The following is a 20,167-nucleotide window of genomic DNA, read 5'->3' on the forward strand; positions in this document are numbered from 1 at the left end:
GAATACTGAAGATGGGTTGTGGATGGGTGTTCCAGCATGACAATGACCCAAAACATACCGTCAAGGCAACAAAGGAGTGGCTCAAGAAGAAGCACATTAAGCTCATGGAGTGGCCTAGCCAGTCTTCAGATCTTAATCCTATGGAAAATTTATGGATGGAGCTGAAACTTCAAGTTGCCAAGCGACAGCCAGAAACCGTAAGGATTTAGAGAAGATCTGTAAAGAAGAGTGGACCAAAATCCTCCTGAGATGTGTGCAAACGTGGTAGCCAGCTACAAGAAACGTCTTACCTCTGTGCTTGCCAACAAGGGTTTCTCCACCAAGTACTAAGTCATGTTTTGCTTGGGGATCAAATACTTATACACTGAACTGCAACTCAGTTTATAACATTTGTATCGTGTGTTTTTTTCTGTATTTTTGGTTGATATTCTGTCTCAATCATTTAAAATACACCTATGATAAAAATTATAGACCCTTCATTTCTTTGTAAGTGGGCAAATGTACAAAATCTGCAGGGGATCAAATAATTATTTTCCCCACTGTATAATAACCTCCAATAGACATACAAAATAGACATACAAAATCTAAATGAGAAAATTATCTGGAGTTTTTAAATAATATTTGTAAAAGGGTTAAAATAAAAAGTAATTGAAAATAAGCAACATAGTGACTATTCACATGGGCGACCACCATCGAGCATTTGTGATTCTTGCCAGAGGAGAAAGGAAACATAGAAACAGAAAAATGATGGCTGAAAAAAAAAAAAAGTGGTCCATCGAGTCTGCCCTTCTTTTTTTGTTTTTTTTTTATCTTGGTGCATGTGGCCAGATTTGGAGCTCAGACTTCCTCTGGAATTAAGAGCTTTGCCTTCCTGGTAGAGTTCTGGTAGATCACAAGCTTAATAATGGCATGCAATGCCAAGCTGCGGTTTCTAAAGCAAGCAAAATCCTCTCTTGTATTAAAAGAGGTATAGACTCCAGAAAGAGAAATATCATTTTACCCCTGTACAAATCATTAGTAAGACCCCATCTGGAATATGCAGTTCAGTTTTCGGCAACTAAACTGATACGAGGCATGGAGGAGCTCAGCTATGAGGAAAGATTAGAGGAACTGAATTTATTCTCTCTTGAGAAGAGGAGATTAAGGGGGATATGATCAACATGTATAAATACATCAGTGGTTCATATAGTGAACTCGGTGTAGAGCTATTCACCCTGAGGTCATCACCGAGGACAAGGGGGCACTCTTTACGTTTGGAGTAAAAGAAATGTAATCTCCAAACCTGGAAAGGTTTCTTCACAGTGAGAGCTTTGAAAATGTGGAATAGACTCCCTCAAGAGTTGGTTCTGGCCAGCTCACTGGATTGCTTTAAAAAAAGCCTGGATTCTTTCTTAGATACACAGAATATAACTGGATACTAACATTTATAGGTAAAGTTGATCCAGGGAATATCCGATTACCTCTCAGGGGATCAGGAAGGAATTTTTTTCCCTGCAGGAGCAAATTGGATCATGCTTTGCTGGTTTTTTTGCCTGCCTCTGGATCAACTGTGGGTATAGGTTTATAACTTTTTTTTTTTCTTTAATGGTTGAACTGGATGGACATTTGTCTTTTTTCAGCCAGACTAACTATGTAACTATGCATATCTGGCTGCATACATACAATATGTCTGTATCCAGTATGATGCCACGTCCAGATGCATACAAGTTTAGCTACAACTGAGCACTGAGAGACCACACTAAGGCTACGTTCACACTAGCGTTGTGTGGAGGCGGCAGAGAGGCATTTGGGAAGCGCTTTTACCGCTTCCCAAATGCCTCTGACAGTGCTGCACATTGCAGCACATGGTGCTGTTCTAACGGGAGTGTTAGCGTCGTGTCGCGGCAAAACGGACGCCTCTGGTCGAGTCAGGAGGCTTTGAAGCCTCCTATTCTAGTCTATGGTGCCACTCCGCAAATGCCCGGCCGGCATTTGTGGCGCTGTTGCGACACGGTTGCGGGGCGTTTTCGGAGCGGTAACACCATTTAAACTTCATTATAGGCGTTTGTGGAGCATTTTTAACGCTTGGCAAACGCCCAGCAACCGCACCTGAACCGCGCATGTGGCGTTTGCGGAGTGTTAAAAAATGCTTCGCAAACGCCGGACCAACGCTTGCAAAACGCTCATCACACCTGAGAAGTTGATTCATTGCATCTGCTCCCAGAGCAAAAAGCGTTTTTTGCTAATCTAGAGATTGATCAGCATGGAGCTCTGGTGAGTTATCCAACTTTACTTTGGTGGTGGATTTTGGCACAATTTCTTTGAGAGCACCTGAATTTGAAAAGGATTTGTTTGGACATTTGAAGAAATTCAGAATTGGACATTTTTTCATATTAACAAATTTAATTATTTAAATTACTTATGCACTAAAAAATAGTTTTGCACATAATTTTGATATTTTTTGATATTAATTGAGAATAGATATATATATCTTTTGCACTAATGTTTCTACACTAAATTAGGAATAGTTTGTGGTTTTAGCGCATTCCTTTATTTAAGTTAAAGACTGATTTTACTGTTGTGGGTTTAGTAACACTTTACACTCTGACAATAAAACCTGGAATCTGGCTTCTATGCAGAGCTGCACCAGATTTTGCACTCTCCAGTTTTAGTAAATCTCCCCCACTGCGTCATTGGAGCATCCTTTTCTAAACACACAGTCCATTACCTACCTAACACTGAGCAATATGACAGTCACAGACCCTCAAATATGACCTCGTTTAGTAAGTCAGTGGTGGATTTTAATAACGGTAGGCAGGGGCGGACTGACAACTCATGGGGCCCCCGGGCAATAGGGGATCATGGGGCCCCTGTGTCCTTGCCCAAACTCAAAAAAGCCTATAAAAAAGATACCAGGGACATCTCATGGGGCCCCCTACTGACCCCGGGCCCTTGGGCAGTGCCCGAGTTTCCAAATGGTCAGTCCGCCCCTGAGGGTAGGATAGGACAAATAGGCCCTAGGCTAGGGATAGGCCCTTGATGTCATTGGGCCCATGGAAAGCAAAATTATTTTTTTTCCAGAAGGTGATGAGCAATGGCTCTCGTATTGCTCTTTTTTGAGATTTTATGATGATTGTACACAATATTAGGCACTCTTCTTCTACCTGAAAGTGCTGTGTCCATATACCATCTGCCACCATCATATTGGTACATTTTTAAAGAGTATACCTCTACGTAAGATCCAAAACCACTGTGTCCTAGATCCTTCACAAATGTTTTACAAATGCGTGTCAGAAGCAACCCAGAGATGCCTGTGTACACTGGTCCTTACGCATGATCTTATTCACCGGTCAGGGGACCATGCATTGAAAACAGTCCAGGTCTCAGGGTACAATTAATTCCCCATTTCATTAGGTGTTAAGCACTTAGTTTCTGATCATCTCTCAAGGTAATGAGTGTGCATCTATCGGTCTGTGACCCAATTACTTCATAACTGAACTGAAGCAGCAACCTCACATTAATTGCCCATTCATGGATGTGATAGGGGCCTTACCAGTACCAAGGGCAACCTCTATATTCAGTAGTGTGTAAAACCATAACCTCAAAATGGAGTGTACCTTCAGTGAGCACATATGGTATTATTGCAACGTTACGTTTTTGAATTCAACCTTCAATCTTCTTGGAATAAAGTTTTTCCGATTGCTTTCTCATATTTTTATAAACAATTTTATTAATTAATATAGTTTATATCTGAGAAGGTTCTCACTTGTCCAGATCATATTATAGCGAACAGCAGTGAGTCACATTCAACTGGATTTGTTTTGTAATGTTCAAGAGGTTTCACTGCTCATTCAAGCAGCTTCTTCAGTTCTGATGATTGTCAGGAGCACACTCCAGCATTGTTAACCCCAAGGGTCACCTTACTCCAGTCCAGGGGCGGACTGACCATTTGGAAACTCGGGCACTGCCCGAGGGCCTGGGGTCAGTAGGGGGCCCCATGAGATGCCCCTGGTACCATTTTCATAGGTTTTTTTGAGTTTGGGCAAGGACACAGGAGCCCCATGATCCCCTATTGCCCGGGGGCCCCATGAGCTGTCAGTCCGCCCCTGCTCCAGTCACCACATTGTCCACATCCTTGGTCCAATATTTACTTTCATTTCTGTTCCAGCAGTCTTTCCTATGATATGCTCTAAACCAGCTCCTCTTCTTCCTGCACATTCATGCTATTGCTCTATTTACAGGCGTACCTCAATTTACGAATTTACTTCGTTCTGCGGGATTTTTCGTATTGTGAAAAATTTGTAAACCGAAATGCGGTTTCCCATAGAAATGCATTGAAAACCAATTAATCCATTCCAGAGGTGAGAAAAAAGTTTTAAAAAAGTATTTTATCTGTTCAAAACTCTTTATAAAGTGCACTTTAACCCCTAGACGCCGAGTGCACACAAATATGAGGCCTCTCGGCATCTGGGCCTTGACACCAAGCGGCCGCATATTTGTGTGCCATTTGAAAATTCATATGTGCTGAGAGTGCGCAGATATGTGCTCCCAGCACATATGTCCGTGACTCACAGAAAGGTCCTGATCTCCTAGATTGTAAGCTCCAAAGAGCAGGGCCCTCAATCCCCTCATGTTTTGCATTGTATTGGTATTGTTCTGTCACATGTTCTGTCCCACTTTGTAATGTACAGCGCTGAGCGAACTATTGGCGCTTTATAAATACTGTATAATAATAATAATCTCCCCTTGCGATCGGGACCTTTTCCGATCATGTGACAGTGAAACACGGCAGTCACATGACCCTAAAAGCCCGCCCCACCTTCCGGCTTCTGAAACCTCTTAAAGGGCCGGGAGGCATTGGCGCAAAGGGGTTAAAGGCATAAATACTGTACAGGGTGATTAAAAATTAATTCATAAATGCACTGAGAACCAATTAATCCATTCTGGAAGTTAGAAAAAAGTCAAAAAAAGTTTTATCTGCTCAAAAGTCTTTATAAAGTGCACTTTAAAGGCATAAAGAGACATGATTTAAAAAAAATTGGTAAATGCATTGAAAACCAATTAATCCGTTCCAGAGGTCAGAAAAAAGTCAACAAAAGTCTTATCTGTTCAAAACTCTTTATAAAGTGCACTTTAAAGGCATAGCACTGTACAGGGACATGATTAAAAAAAAAATTTGTAAATGCATTGAAAACCAATTAATCCGTTCCTATTGTGAAAAAAATTCGTAAACCAAGGCATTATTTTCAATGGATTTTCATTCATAAACCGAAAATTATGTTAACCGAGGCATTATTTTCAATGGATTTTCATTTGTAAACCGAAAATTACGTTAACCGAGGTGGTTGTAAACCGAGGTATACCTGTATTACCATGGGTAAGCTGCACACCGAACAACCGCTGAAGTACATGAGTACAGTTACCTACAGTAATGGATGGGGCCGTGGCACTCATGTGTAATATGAAGAGGATTTAACTAGGACCATGTCAAAGGAAAGATCTCTGAAAGGGAGACAATGATGGAAAAAGGGAATGATTTTGGAAGAAGCTGACTGCATTCAGGGTGGTTAGGGCATTTTTTAAAGAACAGCTTTGCTAAATGTGTCCCTGAATCCAGTCCCATGGTGAACCTGCATGGATAAGCAGTGAAACATCTTCAGTATTACTGAACAAAGTCCTTATGAATGCCACTAGCTATAGAGGTTTAGAGGTTTATAGATTAACTACAGGAGAGAACTCCGTATTCCTAACTAAAACTTGACAACATGACTGCACAACCTCTTTTGAACCAGTCAAGTAGTCCGAAGGTCTACCCAAACAATTCATTCAGTTTATATTTAATTAGCAAGGCCCTTGCTCTTAGGGCCTGTAGACACTAGAATGCAGAGCGTGAAAGCCACTTTCCTGTGCAGCTCATTCCAATCGCATTGCCTTCGTGATCTGCTGCGGGTGTCAGTGCAAAGTTAACCACACCTCAGAAACAGGTCGCAACTGCAGTGCGTTTGGCTGCATTGGCTTGGTACAACAGTACCATACAATCCGGTTGCCTGCATTTTAAAAAAGTAGTTAATGCACTACTCACGGTGCAGTGCAATATCAGTCCATTCAAAATGAATGGGGCTAAAATTGCACTGCACAGAACTGCATGTGAATCGCACAGGAACCACAACGCGATTCCAATGCAGTTCCTATTGTGAATGGGCCCTGAAGATGATTGTACATGCAAAGTGTACCATACATGGCCACAGGGGTGGACTGACAACTCATAGGGCCCCCGGGCAATAGGGGATCATGGGGCCCCCGTGTCCTTGCCCAAACTCAAAAACGCCTATGAAAAAGGTACCAGGGGCATCTCATGGGGCCCCCTACTGACCCCGGGCCCTCGGGCGGTGCCCGAGTTTCCAAATGGTCAGTCCGCCCCTGCATGGCCATCTTATATTTTCTATAGAAAAAGGGAAACAGCCACATAAGGAGTGCCTAATTTTTGAAAGGTCAGATGGATAATAGACCTGCATTGAAAGAAAGAGCATTAAAGCACAACCATTGTGCAGTACTACAAAAAAAGGAAGCAGAGCCTGCATATATATCAGACATGAATGGCTGCCCTGTATACATACTGTATATAATTACAAACTGACTCAGTTTAAAGAGTTTATCAAGAGCTGGTGAGTGACCTGTTTCCTTTACCCCCAGTGATAGGTAGATCAGTAGGTAGGTCAGATGTACTACCTGTTACTTTCTACAAAGTATTGAAGAAAGTGTGTCCTTTTCCAGCTGTGATTTAGAGCTTCTTGACATATAAATCTCATTGGATTATTATAAATGTGCATTTATTATTTTTTGTTAAAAGGTGAATTTATCCCTTAAATCTGAACTCCAGGCAAAAAAATCCCCCAAAAAACGTAAAACTAGTTGCACATTAATGAAAGATGATTGAATGTGTTTCAAATACAGCCAGTATACAGTATGTAACCAAAATCTGTCATATTAGCTCAGATGTAGAGAGGAGGGCCAACAGTGTGTGCAAAATCTAGTGCAGCTATGCCTGGTAGCCAACCAGCTTCTAACTTCAGCTTGTTCAATTAAGACTCCGGTCACATCAAACCCGACTTTAAATTGTGCAGCTTACATTGAAGTCACACGATTTCAAAGTTGGGGGACATGCAGATTTCAAGTGCGATTTGCAAGACATCTGACACAGATGTCTATACAAATCGCTCGAAAAGTAGTGCATGAGCTACTTTAGAAATCGGTGCGGCTCCGACCAAGTTGGAACTGCACTGATTTGACCGCTGTAATTGAGGACAATAGGGTGCGACTTGGCATATTATTTGCAAGTCGCATGGCATGCAAGTCGCATGGCATGCAAGTCGCATGCTAAGTCGCACCCAGTGCGACCAGGGTGTAAAGGATAAGTTCACCTTTCATAACATGTTACACCCATATTCAGAATGTAACATGTAACACCCATATTCAGAGTGTAACATGTAACTTGTTACATGTTACGTACATATTCAGAGTGTAACATGTAACATGTTATGAATAGACCGCCTCCTGCTCCCCCACTTTGACAGCTAGCAGGAGATCTTCTCCTCCCACTAGCTGTCAACATTTTAAAAAATGCGGCTGCGTCACTCAATCACAGTCCTCTTTGAATGAGAAACTACAACTCCCGACAGCCTTATCGACTGTCGGCTTGTAGTTCCCAATGAACTACCGCGGTGCTGTAGAGCGCCATGGTAGTTCATTGATTCTTTCTGTCAGTATACTGTATCTGCTTGCTTGTACATCCCGTACAGGAGGAGACTGGCGTGGCACCAGCGATCTACTGATTGTTTGTGAAATGGTTTGCAAACTCCTGCAACAACAAAAAATTTTACCAACAAAAAAAAAATGTACATTTATTATTTTTTAGCAAAAGTTGAACTTATCCTTTAACCCCTTGGCGCCGGTTACTCCCGGCCCTTTAAGGGTTTCAGAAGCCGGGAGGCGGGGTGGGGTTTTGTGACCGCATCATGTGACTGCTGTGATTCGCTTTCACATGATCGGGAAAGGTGCCGATCGAAAGAGGAGATCGGGATCTTTCCGTGAGTAGTGGACATGTATGCTGGGAGCGCGCAGGGCGCGCGCTCTCATCGTGTTTTTCTTAATTGCACACAAATGTGCGGCCGCTCGGTGTCAAGGCCCAGATGCCGGGAGGCCACACATTTGCGTGCGTCCATCGTGAAGAGGTTAAGCTTTCACAAAAAAAGGAAGCTGATTGGTTTCTATGCAGAGCTGCCCCAGATTTTGCACTTTCCAGTTTAAAAAAAAATCACCCCATTGAATCTCTATTGCATTGCACAATGCTATTTTTCTATCTCAGGGACGTTCCTTACAGGAAAGAGGTGTGTGGCCTTGTCAGTGTGCAGCTCCACCTTTCCGTAATCCTAATTCTAATTAAAGGGATGCATTATACTTACACAACTGAGATCCTGGGACTTATATTTGTTTATTTTTTTTTTTTTAATTTCCTCTTCTGCATTTCAGCAAACTTTTTGGCTGTTCTTTATTATTACATTTTGGATAAATTCTTTGGTATGTACTGTAGGTCTGCAATATACTGAAGAGCAGAGAAGATAACCAACTCTGCCAGTTGAGATGAAGCTGTAGGTTAAATGTGTACAAGAAAGCCTGTAAGAGGAAGCAATGTAAATATTTCACAAGGACACTGGAAAGACAGTTCATCCCAGGTAACATAATCTTAGCTTTATTTACAGAAGTAGAGAGATCTTTAGATAATGTAGTAGGAAGCAAGAATCTCATCTTATATTCACTTGTCCTACTGAAGACTCCAATAAAGGTCAGACCTTGGTCCAAAGTCAGGTAGCAGTCCAGCTGTGGAAAGACCTTCGTTATTTGGTGATGCCCACATGAATGTGTATGTTGCCCGTCCATAATTTTGTATCTGGTGTGACCCACTACATATCCTTTATATGTTTGAAAGCAATTCTAACCCACAGGCTTTCCGGTGACTGTGGTGCACCAAAATTGTCAAAATTGTGGTGAATAGAATGCATTAAGTTGAAAAACCTTCCGCCTTTCAACCACTTTGCTTGCAGGCAACAAATGAAAACATTAATGAGATGCTAATGTTACCCAGTAACATATCAACTGTGCTAAAATCAGAAAGTTCTCTCATTTTCCTTCAGGGCTCATTCACACAGGGGAGACTAAAATGCTGCATTTCGATGCATATGGCTTTGTAAACATCTAAGTGCAGCATTAGAGGAATCTAAAGATTTTACATGTGTATGCATGTAAATGCATATGATCTTAGACCAGTACACTTACAAGCCATTCAAAGAGATGTACACATTTAAATGCTAGTACTTTAGGCATATATTTTTCTCAAGATTTTCTGCTAGCTGTGTTCAATGCAGAAAATATGCATATGCCCGTGTGAATAAGCCCTACATTTGGGTTTGTGCGGTGCTCTGCAGAATTAGTGCATACACCTCTACAAAGGATTAGTAGGCGGGCAGGAGGACCTACTGTTCCAGGACTTTCTGGAGCCTGTTCTGTGTTACTTCCTCTGCTTCCCATACCACCAATCACATTCCGAATTCCAAGGCAGGTCTGAATCTGATTTGTCACAGTGGCAAACCTCTTAGTATTGACAGTTTGTTACATCAAGCGTTCTCTTCGTGAGAGGCAGCAAGGAGCGGGATCCTGCATCTCCAGCAGGTGTGCTCCAGGAGCACTTGATCCCAAACCAGTTAGCATGACTGGTGTCCGGATGAGAAACTGAAGTACTAAGTATGTAGGCTTTGCTCCTTTTATGTATTTTAAAGATTTCTTTAAAAAATATTATTTTTACTGACCAAAATCAGGATTTAATGCAGGGCCTATGAGACTTTACTGCATATTCAGTTCCTGGAGACCTTTGGTAGACTTCCTCAAACTGTCATGCAAGTCCTCTCATCCGTCCCTGCTCCCGCTATCCCTTACCACAGCCATCAGACATGACCCCTATATAAAAGCATCACAGGAGCCCAGTGGTTATCATTTCCTGAGTTAATTTCTATTCTGGGGAATGCTTTTTGCCTTTGCTACTGCTGCTTGTCATCATCATTCACTAATCATTAGGAACTGCTAGGCTTTCATTCTCACATAAACTTATCATAGCCATGGAAATGCAGTAGCTAATTGTACTCTTGACTAATATCTGCAAGAAATGCTTCCCATTTCATCCTCTGTGTGCTATAATACAGAAAGAAGGGTTGTTGTCACAATTTCACCCACAATAAGGGTTAGTTTGTGGGTCTGTTATCAAGTTCAGAGTTGTGAGCTGTGCTGGTAAGGGCAGAAGCAGAGATATGAGATTCAGTGCTGTTTCCTCTGAAGATTTCTTTGTAAGGCCACAAACTCAATACATTGGGCTAGATAAACTAAGATTGGTGGTTGAGGAATGGGAATTCTTGCACGTAACATCTTATCTTGGCACATCACATGTCAAATAAACTATTATATAATTTATGTGGCACAGTAACTATCTAGCCCCATCATCCTCTTGGCTCACTATTGCACCCAACTATTGCACCAAATATTCCCAAAATCATTTTCTATACCATTATTTATTTGGTGCAAAGTCTAGGACTTTTTGTGCAAAGATGTTCTTTTACAAATTCTGCACTAGTCACATCTTTCATTTGAAACCCTTCAAACTGAGCTAATATTTGGCACATCCAAAATAGTTTATTTGGCCCATTTCTCTGTTATAAGTAAAGGCCAAACAGAATCTATAGTTTAAATCAGCCAAATACATTCAAGGTCCATAAACTCAAAAGGGCCAACATGCCCCCTATTGAGTGAGCGCTTGAGCTGATTGCAGAGCCATAGGTCTGACTTAATTGGGAGGATTATAGAGCTCTATAGATAAATCACTGCTTTCATGCAGAAGAGCAAGGATTCTTCTCTGCAGAATATTGGCAGGTAACAGAAATTTTCGCTCAGGCTGTAGCCGCTTTAGAAAGAAAGAATGTAAGACTTTGCCAGGGGCGGACTGACAGCTCATGGGGCCCCCGGGCAATAGGGGATCATGGGGCCCCTGTGTCCTTGCCCAAACTCAAAAAAGCCTATGAAAAAGGTACCAGGGGCATCTCATGGGGCCCCCTACTGACCCCGGGCCCTCGGGCGGTGCCCGAGTTTCCAAATGGTCAGTCCGCCCCTGGACTTTGCACACCTTTCCTTTTGATGCACCTGGAATGTATTTTACTGATTTAAATGTAAAGTTTTATTGTGCTTTAAAGTGTTACTAAATTCAGGACCCTGCATTCACTATATCTGGTCTCCCAAAGTACACAGAACATGGAAATGCAATTATTATAAACTGCAAAATACATTTTCTCATAAGCATTATACAGCAGTCTTGTGACTTCTATCAGTGTCCAGCTGCACACTGGAGCTGCACACTGGTTAAAACTTGTAGGAGGAGTTTTCATTCTGCTCTGACTGTCCTATGAGGCTGCAAAACCCCTGACCCTCTGTCTGGATAGTGCTGATTGGCCCCGTGCTGATCACATGCACCCTCCCAAAGAAAAAAAAAACTCTTGGAATACACACTAAACTGTGTGCAGAGTGACTTCTAGAGCTCAGATGGATGATCAGAGAAGACAGGATCAAACACAAAAACAGACCCTGTGCTGATTACATGCACCCCCCCCCCCAAAAAAAAACCCTCTAGCATTAGACACCAAACTGAGCATTTGCAGACTTGCTGCTCCAACTGTGGCAGATGGATTGGAGGCAGCGAAATAGGGGGAGAATCAGGGAAGACAGGATCGAACAGCCTTTTTACACAATGCGGAGGGTTAACCCCTGTGTTATACACAGTGAGTATAACAAGCATGCTTTACTGCATATACAGACTGATTTGACTGATGTGGGTTTAGTAACACTAAGCAAGAAATACCAACTGTTTTTTGCATTATTTCTCCAACATTTTTGCATTGTCTGTTCCCTTTATCCTTGTAGTAAATCTTTTAACGTTTAGGCCACAGTAATAACAAAATATCTATTTTCTTCCTTATCACCATGTTCTCTGTTGCTTTTGTATGGAACAAATATATATTCTATATTCTATTCATATATTGTATAGGAATCCCATTTTAGGTTTAGCACAGAAAGAGGACCGCAAGCATTATTTCAAAGGGCATGTAAGTAACCTCAGGGGGCCCTGGAACTGAATTATGAAAACTGGAACAAAAGTGGTGCTCTTTTCTATTGCAAGATAAGATTGTTTCATGTTAATAGTAAAATCTGATCGAGATGCAGTTCTAAAATATCTCCAGTCTAAGCTATTATTTGTAGAAAAAAGACAACATACCCCTTTTTTTATCTGATGGTTGTTTTTAAAATGAAGACCACAGCACTAAAGGAGGGTTTTGCAAGCAATTATGTCTAGTTTTGAAAATAGAAATGACATATTTCTGCTTGGTGGCTTCCTAGTAAATGAAGACAATAATGGATGTGAGCAAAAGATTCCCTATCTATTTTCATTATATGGAGTGCAGATATAACTTTTTATACACATTGATTTACCTAACTTCAAGAAAGTTGATTAATTAAAATGGTTCTAAAGGCTTAAGATTTTTTATCCTATTGCATTTTCTGCATTAAAGAGATTGTAATGGCTCAAGGTTTTTTACCTTCATGCATTCTATGCATGAAGATAAAAAAACGTCTGTTCAGCAGTGCCCCCAGCCAACATAATACTTACCTGAGCCTCATCGCTATCCAGCGATGTGAACGACAGCCTTGGCTATCCCAGGCCTCTGCTTCCTCATTGGCTGACACAGCAAGCGGGAGCCATTTGCTGTCAATCAGAGCCAGTCAGCCAATGAGGAGAGGAGGCAGGGCCAAGCCACAGCTGGACACACGGAGCAGCAGGTGCCCCCATAGCATGCTGCTTGCTGTGGGGGCACCCGACAGAAGGGAGGGGCCAGGAAAACCTGCAGGGGACCCGAGTAGAGGAGGATCCAGGCTGCTCTGTGCAAAACCACTGCACACAGTAGGTAAGTAGAGCATGTTTGTTATTCCCCCCCCCAAAAAATGAACCTTTAGAATCGCTTTAAAGTAAAAAACCTTCTATGCACAGGATTCCCCCTCAGGGCCCCATTATACTTACCTGAGCTTGATCTCGATCCAGCGCTGTGCCTGAGAGCATTGACTCTCTCTGTTCTCACAGGGAAGATGTGTCCATTCAAACAGCTCTGTGTGTGAATGGACACACGGAGCAGCAGGTGCCCCCATAGCATGCTGCTTGCTGTGGGGGCACCCGACAGAAGGGAGGGTACAGGAAAGCCTGCAGGGGACCCGAGTAGAGGAGGATCCTGGCTGCTCGGTGCAAAACCACTGCACACAGTAGGTAAGTAGAGTATGTTTGTTATTTTCCAAAAAAAAAAATGAACCTTTAGAATTGCTTTAAAGTAAAAAAACCTTCTATGCACAGGATTCCCCTTCAGGCCCGCATTCAGGCCCGCATTATACTTACCTGAGCTTGATCTCGATCCAGCGCTGTGCCCAAGATCATTGGCTCTCTCTGTCCTCACAGGGAAGATTTATAACAGTGAGCACCATTGCCTCCTGCTCCTGTCAATGAATCCTGTGACGAGACAGTGGGGGAGGTGGGGCAGGGCTGAGCCGTGCTCTCTGTGTCTATAGATGCAGGCATCACGGCTCAGGACCAGGCCTGCACAAGTGCCCCCACTTCCTATGGGGGCACTCACAGCAGAGGTGGACCCAGGAGCTCCAGCAGGGGACCCCAGAAGAGGAGGATCAGGGCTGTGCTGTGCAAAACCATTGCACACAGCAAGTAAGTATGACTTGTTTATTATTTAAAAAAAATTAAGGTTTACAATCACTTTAAAACTCATAAAAAGAAAATGAGAATAAAAGTGAAGTAGACCACTTAGTCTTGTTCTCACTGGGGAGTAGACCTCTCACCCTCCTGAGTGCAGCCTACCTGGTAAAATACTTACCTTCCTTCCCACTCCACTCCAGCAATTTCACTGTGCTGTCCTACCCGGCACCACAACGGAAAACATTTCATTCTGATCCTCTTTTTACTGTGCATGGTTAGTATTATACCAGGTGTGCTGCATTAGGGGGGGGGGGGGGTGAGAGTTACCTTAGGTTAAAGTGTATGTAAACTAACATTGAACTTCCGTACTGTGTTCCATTTTGATCTGTTAAAAATATATTGTATCTGTTCATCCTTCCATAAATCTAGAGAGCTTGTAAGTTCCTGTGCTGTCAACCCTGCCCAGTTCACCTCTTTGAAGAACATTTCCCTTCTATGTTATGGTGATAAGAAAGTGTTCTGTAGTCTTATAATCTTACTGTCCTAGGCTGCTCCCCCATAGATGCAGTATAACAAGTGAGCATTGTCACCCTACAGTAGGACAGGAACTGTGTTACTGACTGGCCCACCAGGTGAAAAAGGACATAAGGACTGGTAAGCAGCAATATTTTTCATTTTTGGTACTTGAGATTTAATATTTTTTTAACCAAGTAACCATGTAAACATTTAAAAGTAAGTTTTACTTTAAACCAGCACTGCAAGATGCCTGCTTTGTCTTTGGCAGTCATAAAATTCTCTCAGGTGTGCCTCTCTAAAATTAGATTCACTTCATTACTAGGCCTCTCACTTCAGGTCTCAGCCCATCATCCTTGCCCTGTCCAATGAGGGTATCTTCGCTGAAGCTGTCTGGTTGGACAGGGGGATGATGTTTGGCATTTTTAAAGTAGTTTCAGAGGGGCACAAAGAAGAAGGTTTGACATGATGTGCACATCAAGTGCAATGGTAAACCAGGCCAGATCAATCCATGTAACCTTGTTGCATAGTTAATAATGCTGTCTCCTCAGGCACAACTTCATGGTGTTAATCTTCCATTCACTCTACTGATGTGAACCATACATTTTATTTTTACCATATGGGGCAAAAATAATAGCAAAAAAATTTCAACAGCAGCAAACAGGTCTGACAGAACAGCAAAGTGACATATTGCTTGGAAGGGGTCTTGTTGAGGGCATGCATAAAATAAAACTGTCAAGATTTGCTCATTGCATTTGTTGGAAATTCTTTTAAAAAAATGTTCCAACAAAACAGAAATGATGACCTTGTCTTAACCCTTCAAGTGTCAGGGTAGTTGGTGCAAAGTTGACCCCCATCCTTTGGCCGGTGAAGAGCTTGCCACGTTTCCTTCTGCAGCTTATACATGTACGGTCAGGAAGGGGGATTTGGCAGGTCTTCAGGAAGCCCAGAACATAGATTGTTATGTAGAATTTGTGTTTGTCTAACAAAAGATTGTGTTTTCAGTTATTATGGGGTGTGTGTCGTGTCTCCTCATTGGGTTTAGGCAAGAGCGGCTTTCTGTAAAAATCCCTGATTTAAGAATCCCAGCTCTTGCACAGATAAATGTGCTTTTATCCTCTAATAATATAAAACAGTTCCTAAAAAGGTGAGTTTGTTACTGTGAGGAGAAGGAAGGGATCAGTGCAAACAGGCAGGCAGTAAAAGGGATCATCTGTTCCCTGGGAGAGATTACTCCATCCAATAACTGTTCGTGACACAAGGAGTGGGGTGTCAGTGATCCATGTGTGAGCATACGCCATTGGATGGGTCCTTTCTAGTGCTGGCATGGGTGGAGTGTCACATCCCCACTTAGATCACATTTTCAAACAGTTGCATGGACCTCATGATGTTTTCATCCTGCGGAAAGAAAGGTACACTTGATTACCAGACTCCTCTAATTGATGTTCACATTCATAAAAATGTATCTAAATGACCCTTTCTGCCATTAAGGAAACCTTGAAATGTTATTCTCTCAGGGAATCCCTTAAATAATTTTCTCATTTACAACTCATGGTACAGTGACCAGTGAGTTTTAGATATAAAAAAGAAAAATATTGCCTGAACCATAAGGTGGATTTGGTGTTCAAGCAGCCTGAATGGCTACAGTTAAATAGCAGAGCAAGAAGTTTGTTCAAGCAGCCTGAATGGCTACAGTTAAATAGCAGAGCAAGAAGTTTACTAGACTGACGAGGCCCCTATAGGCCACCTAAGAACCATGGGCCCTTGGCAACTTCCTGGACCACCCTTATCATAATCTGGAAATGCTTGAAGGTTTACATTTCCTTTCAGGATCCCAACCTAATACACACTGTTATTTTTTATATAGCTTCAAATGTCTTTTACTCTCTTTTCTATAACTTTCATACCTAAAAAAACCTAATAATGATAACATAGCCTCTGTACTAATACTTACCTGAGCCTTGTCCTGCACTGCAGGCTCAGAATGGTGGTGTAGGCACTGTAACCTAAAGCATATCAATGGGCAGATGTCAATCTGTCCAGCGGTACTTAGTACCGGTATCTTGCATAGCAAGACCACTAAAGCTAAAACTCTTAGGGACTTTTCACTTAACCCCTGTTGAGAATCTCTGATGTAAATACAAAGTCCTTTATTTAAGGTGGTTTTATATTCCCCATGTGCAGGACAAGAAACAAAAACAACTAAATGGTGGCTAAGGCAGTACTTCTAAACTGTGCAGAGAAATTAGAGAACAGGTCTACTATTTCTTATGGTAAATCTGGCCTTGCAAAATACAATAACCTACAGCAACCAATATGCTTTGAGTTCACTACTGCCAGATCATTGAAAAATTAACTTTGCTGCTATAAGATATTGCTTCTTGTTAATTTAATGTGACTTGTGTATGTTTATTATCTTGTTTAATGCCCAAAGAAGGGAAAAATATGGAAAACAAGGTCAAAACAATAACCTTTTGGCAAGTCTCCAGAAATTCATCAATGGTCACAACTCCATCATGGTTTCGATCCATCTTCTGTAAAATAGTTGTTGAGGAAAGGAAATTACACATTATGTAGGCTTAGGAAAGAGGTTGTGTGTCATTTTAGCAAAGCTATAGACTTTTTATGTATGTTACAAATCAACCTTTCAAACAACAAATCAACCTTTCAAACACCTAACTTCCCTCAGATGTAGCATATGAGGTAATTACTAGATTTGCCTGATGACCAGTGTAGGCCTATTCAGATATGCTATATGAAAAGTTTGTGGATGCCTATCCATCACATTATAAACTTGTTGGACATCCCATTTTAAAACCATATGTACTATAATGGAGCACCCCCTTTATGGCTGTAATAACTTTAACTCTTCTGAGAAGACTTTCCAAAGAAATTTGGAGTGTGTCTATGGGAATTGGTGCCCATTAAGCCCAAAAAGCTTTTGTGATATCAGGGAGTGATGTTGGTCAGAAAGACTTGGCTCGCAATCGACAATCCATTTTCTCCCAATAGGGTTGAGGTCAGGGCTCTGTGCACCTCCATACCACACTCATCAAACAGTGTTTTTATGGACTTGACTTTGTGCATCTGAACTCAGTATTTTAAAGGGGTGTTCACATCATTTTGTCCATATATTAAGTGTATATACCGGCTGCATTTAACATCCATTCTTGTTGAATAAATACTTAACATTCTCCATTAACAAAAGTGGATGATTGTTCACCTAAAGATTTATATATAAAGGTATTTTATATATTTTGTATAATAAAATTTTCACTTTAGATTTAAATGGCTAAGCAGAATTGTTATGATTCTAGCCTTTATTCATTATCTACTGTGTGTTGTAATATTTAACTACTCTCACTCCACGCTTTCAAAATGTATCAAAAATAAGCAAGAAGTATATTAAAAAAAACAAAAACAACAAAAAACAATAAATATATATCACTGCTGCTGCTTTAGCAAGATCCTCAAAGTTATAAACAGAAGAAAGCACACAGCAAAAAATCATAAATGGGCCTATAAGTTCATTAACGCAATCCCTGGAATTCACAAAGACTGGCGCAGACAGAATGAACCAAAGTGTCTCTGAGGCAGTGAGAAAATGGCTCAGAAAGCGCCAAATTCATGTACCTGTCTGGAATAGATACTTGATTTTGGCGTAATACTTTTCTATTTGTCTCACTCCTCTTCTGAGTAAAACTGGTACTCTACTCTTATCACACTTTGGCGTGAATGCAGTTCAAATTGTCGCACGTCTTTTCTGAGGGAACTGGCACATTAAGCTTTCTATTTTATTAGGCACATGGCTTTTTAACTATTGCACATCACTTCTCAGGGGAACTGGCATAGTAAGCTTGCTATTGTATGTGGTACATTGCCTCACAGCTCTTCCACTCTAACCTTCCTATTGAAATATGGTGCAATGCTGGTCTAATTGTTGTACGACTCTTTCTGAGGGAAACTAGTGCTCTAATCTTCCTATTGCAATTTGGCACAATGCTGCTCTAACCGATGTACGCATCTCTGAGGAGAACTGGTGCTCTTTCTTTTGGAGAAAATCTATCAAAGTAACAACTTCCATGGATACTTACTGAATTACAGTACCAGAATCATTACAATCCCTATTTGAAGAATTTCTATAAAAGAATATTATTGACTCCAATAGTAGTTAAATTATTCCTATTGTAAATATTCCTAAACTCAACAACTTAAATCTAATACAAGACTTTCTAATACATTGTCAACTGAACAAATTGGAAGAAAAAAAAAGAAAAACATGTTTTGAAAAATTAAAAAAAAATTTTTTTTCTTTTTTCTATTTTTTTTTTTTACATACTGTCACCAGTCAATATCTCTAATCACTACCACACCAGTCATATGATGATTCTGTACTGAACTCAAGACATATAAAATTTCTTCAATTTCCAAAACATTGTGACGAAAAAAATTACTACTTCAAGAAACTCACCATACCTCTTAATACATATCTTGGGGTGTCTACTTTCCAAAAAGGGGTCATTTTGGGAGTATTTGTGCTGTCCTGACATTTTAGGGCCTCAAGGAATGAGAGAGATCATCAGTACATCAGGAATGATCAATTTTCAAATACACTATATTGCCAAAAGTATTGGGACATCCCTCCAAATCATTGGATTCAGGTGTTCAAATCACCTCCATGGCCACAGAAAATTAAGCACCTAGGCATGCAGACTGTTTCTGCAAACATTTGTGAAAGAATGGGTCGCTCTCAGGAGCTCGGTGAATTCAAGCATGGTACTGTGATAGCCACCTGTGTAATAAGTCCATCCATGAAATTTTCTTGCTACTAAATCTTCCACAGTCAACTGTTAGTGTTACTTTAACAAAGTGGAAGCAACTGGGAACAACAGCAACTCATCCACGAAGTGGTAGGCCATGTAAAATGACAGATCGGGGTCAGCTCATGCTGAAGCGCACAGTGCACAGACGTTGCCAATGGTCTGCAGTCTATAGCTAAAGACCTCCAAACTTCATGTGGCCTTCAGATTAGCACAACAGTGCATAGAGAGCTTCATGGAATGGGTTATGATAGCCGAGCAGCTGCATCCTAGCCTTACATCACCAAGTGCAATTCAAAGTGTCAGATGCAGCGGTGTAAAGCATGCCGCCACTGGACTCTAGAGCAGTGGAGAAGTGTTCTCTGGAGTAACGACTCATGCTTCTCTGTCTGGCAATCTGATGGAAGTGTCTCGGATTGGCAATTGCTAGGAGAACGGTACTTGCCTGACTGCATTGTGACAAGTGTAAAGTGTGGGGTTGTTTTTCATAGGTTGGGTGTGGCCCCTTAGTTTCAGTGAAGGGAACTCTTAAGGCTTCAGCATACCAAGACATTTTGGACAATTGTTTGCTCCCAGCTTTGTGGGAACAGTTCGGGGTTGGCCCCTCCCTGTTCCAACATGACTGCGCACCATTGCACAAAGCAAGGTCCATAAACACATGCATGAGCAAGTTTGGGGTGGAGGAACCTGACTGGCCTGCACAGAGTCCTGACCTCAACCTGATAGAACACCTTTGGTATAAAGTAGAGCGGTGACTGCTAGCCAGGCCTTTTCTTCCGACATCAGTGCCTGACCTCACAAATGCGCTTCTGGAAGAATGGTCAAACATTCCCATAGACACACTCCTAAACCTTGTGGACAGACTTCCCAGAAGAGTTGAAGCTGTTATAGCTGCAAAGAGAGGACCATCTCAATATTGAACCCTACGGACTAAGACTGGGATGCCATTAAAGTTCATGTGTGTGTAAAGGCAAGCTTCCTAATACTTTTGGCAATATAGTGTATATATCCT

At 41.4% G+C, this 20,167-nt stretch overlaps 1 protein-coding gene across 4 annotated transcripts in view; it reads right to left on the minus strand.

Moving 5' to 3' along the window:
- Positions 1-8,696: 8,696 nt before the first annotated feature.
- Positions 8,697-20,167, minus strand: part of KCNIP3 (potassium voltage-gated channel interacting protein 3) — a 203,441-nt gene continuing 191,970 nt past the window's right edge. For all 4 annotated transcript variants that reach the window (XM_089681725.1, XM_089681726.1, XM_089681728.1 and 1 more), the window contains 2 exons: positions 16,807-16,869; positions 8,697-15,733 (listed from right to left, as the gene is read on the minus strand). In XM_089681725.1, the coding sequence (XP_089537851.1) occupies positions 15,686-15,733; positions 16,807-16,869 (111 nt within the window). In that variant the 3' untranslated portion in view covers positions 8,697-15,685. The remainder of the gene's footprint in view (positions 15,734-16,806; positions 16,870-20,167) is intronic.

This window comes from Staurois parvus, unplaced genomic scaffold, assembly GCF_062004578.1.
Source record: "Staurois parvus isolate SC_StPar_1 unplaced genomic scaffold, SC_StPar_1.0 ptg000276l, whole genome shotgun sequence".
Taxonomy (NCBI): Eukaryota; Metazoa; Chordata; class Amphibia; order Anura; family Ranidae; genus Staurois; species Staurois parvus.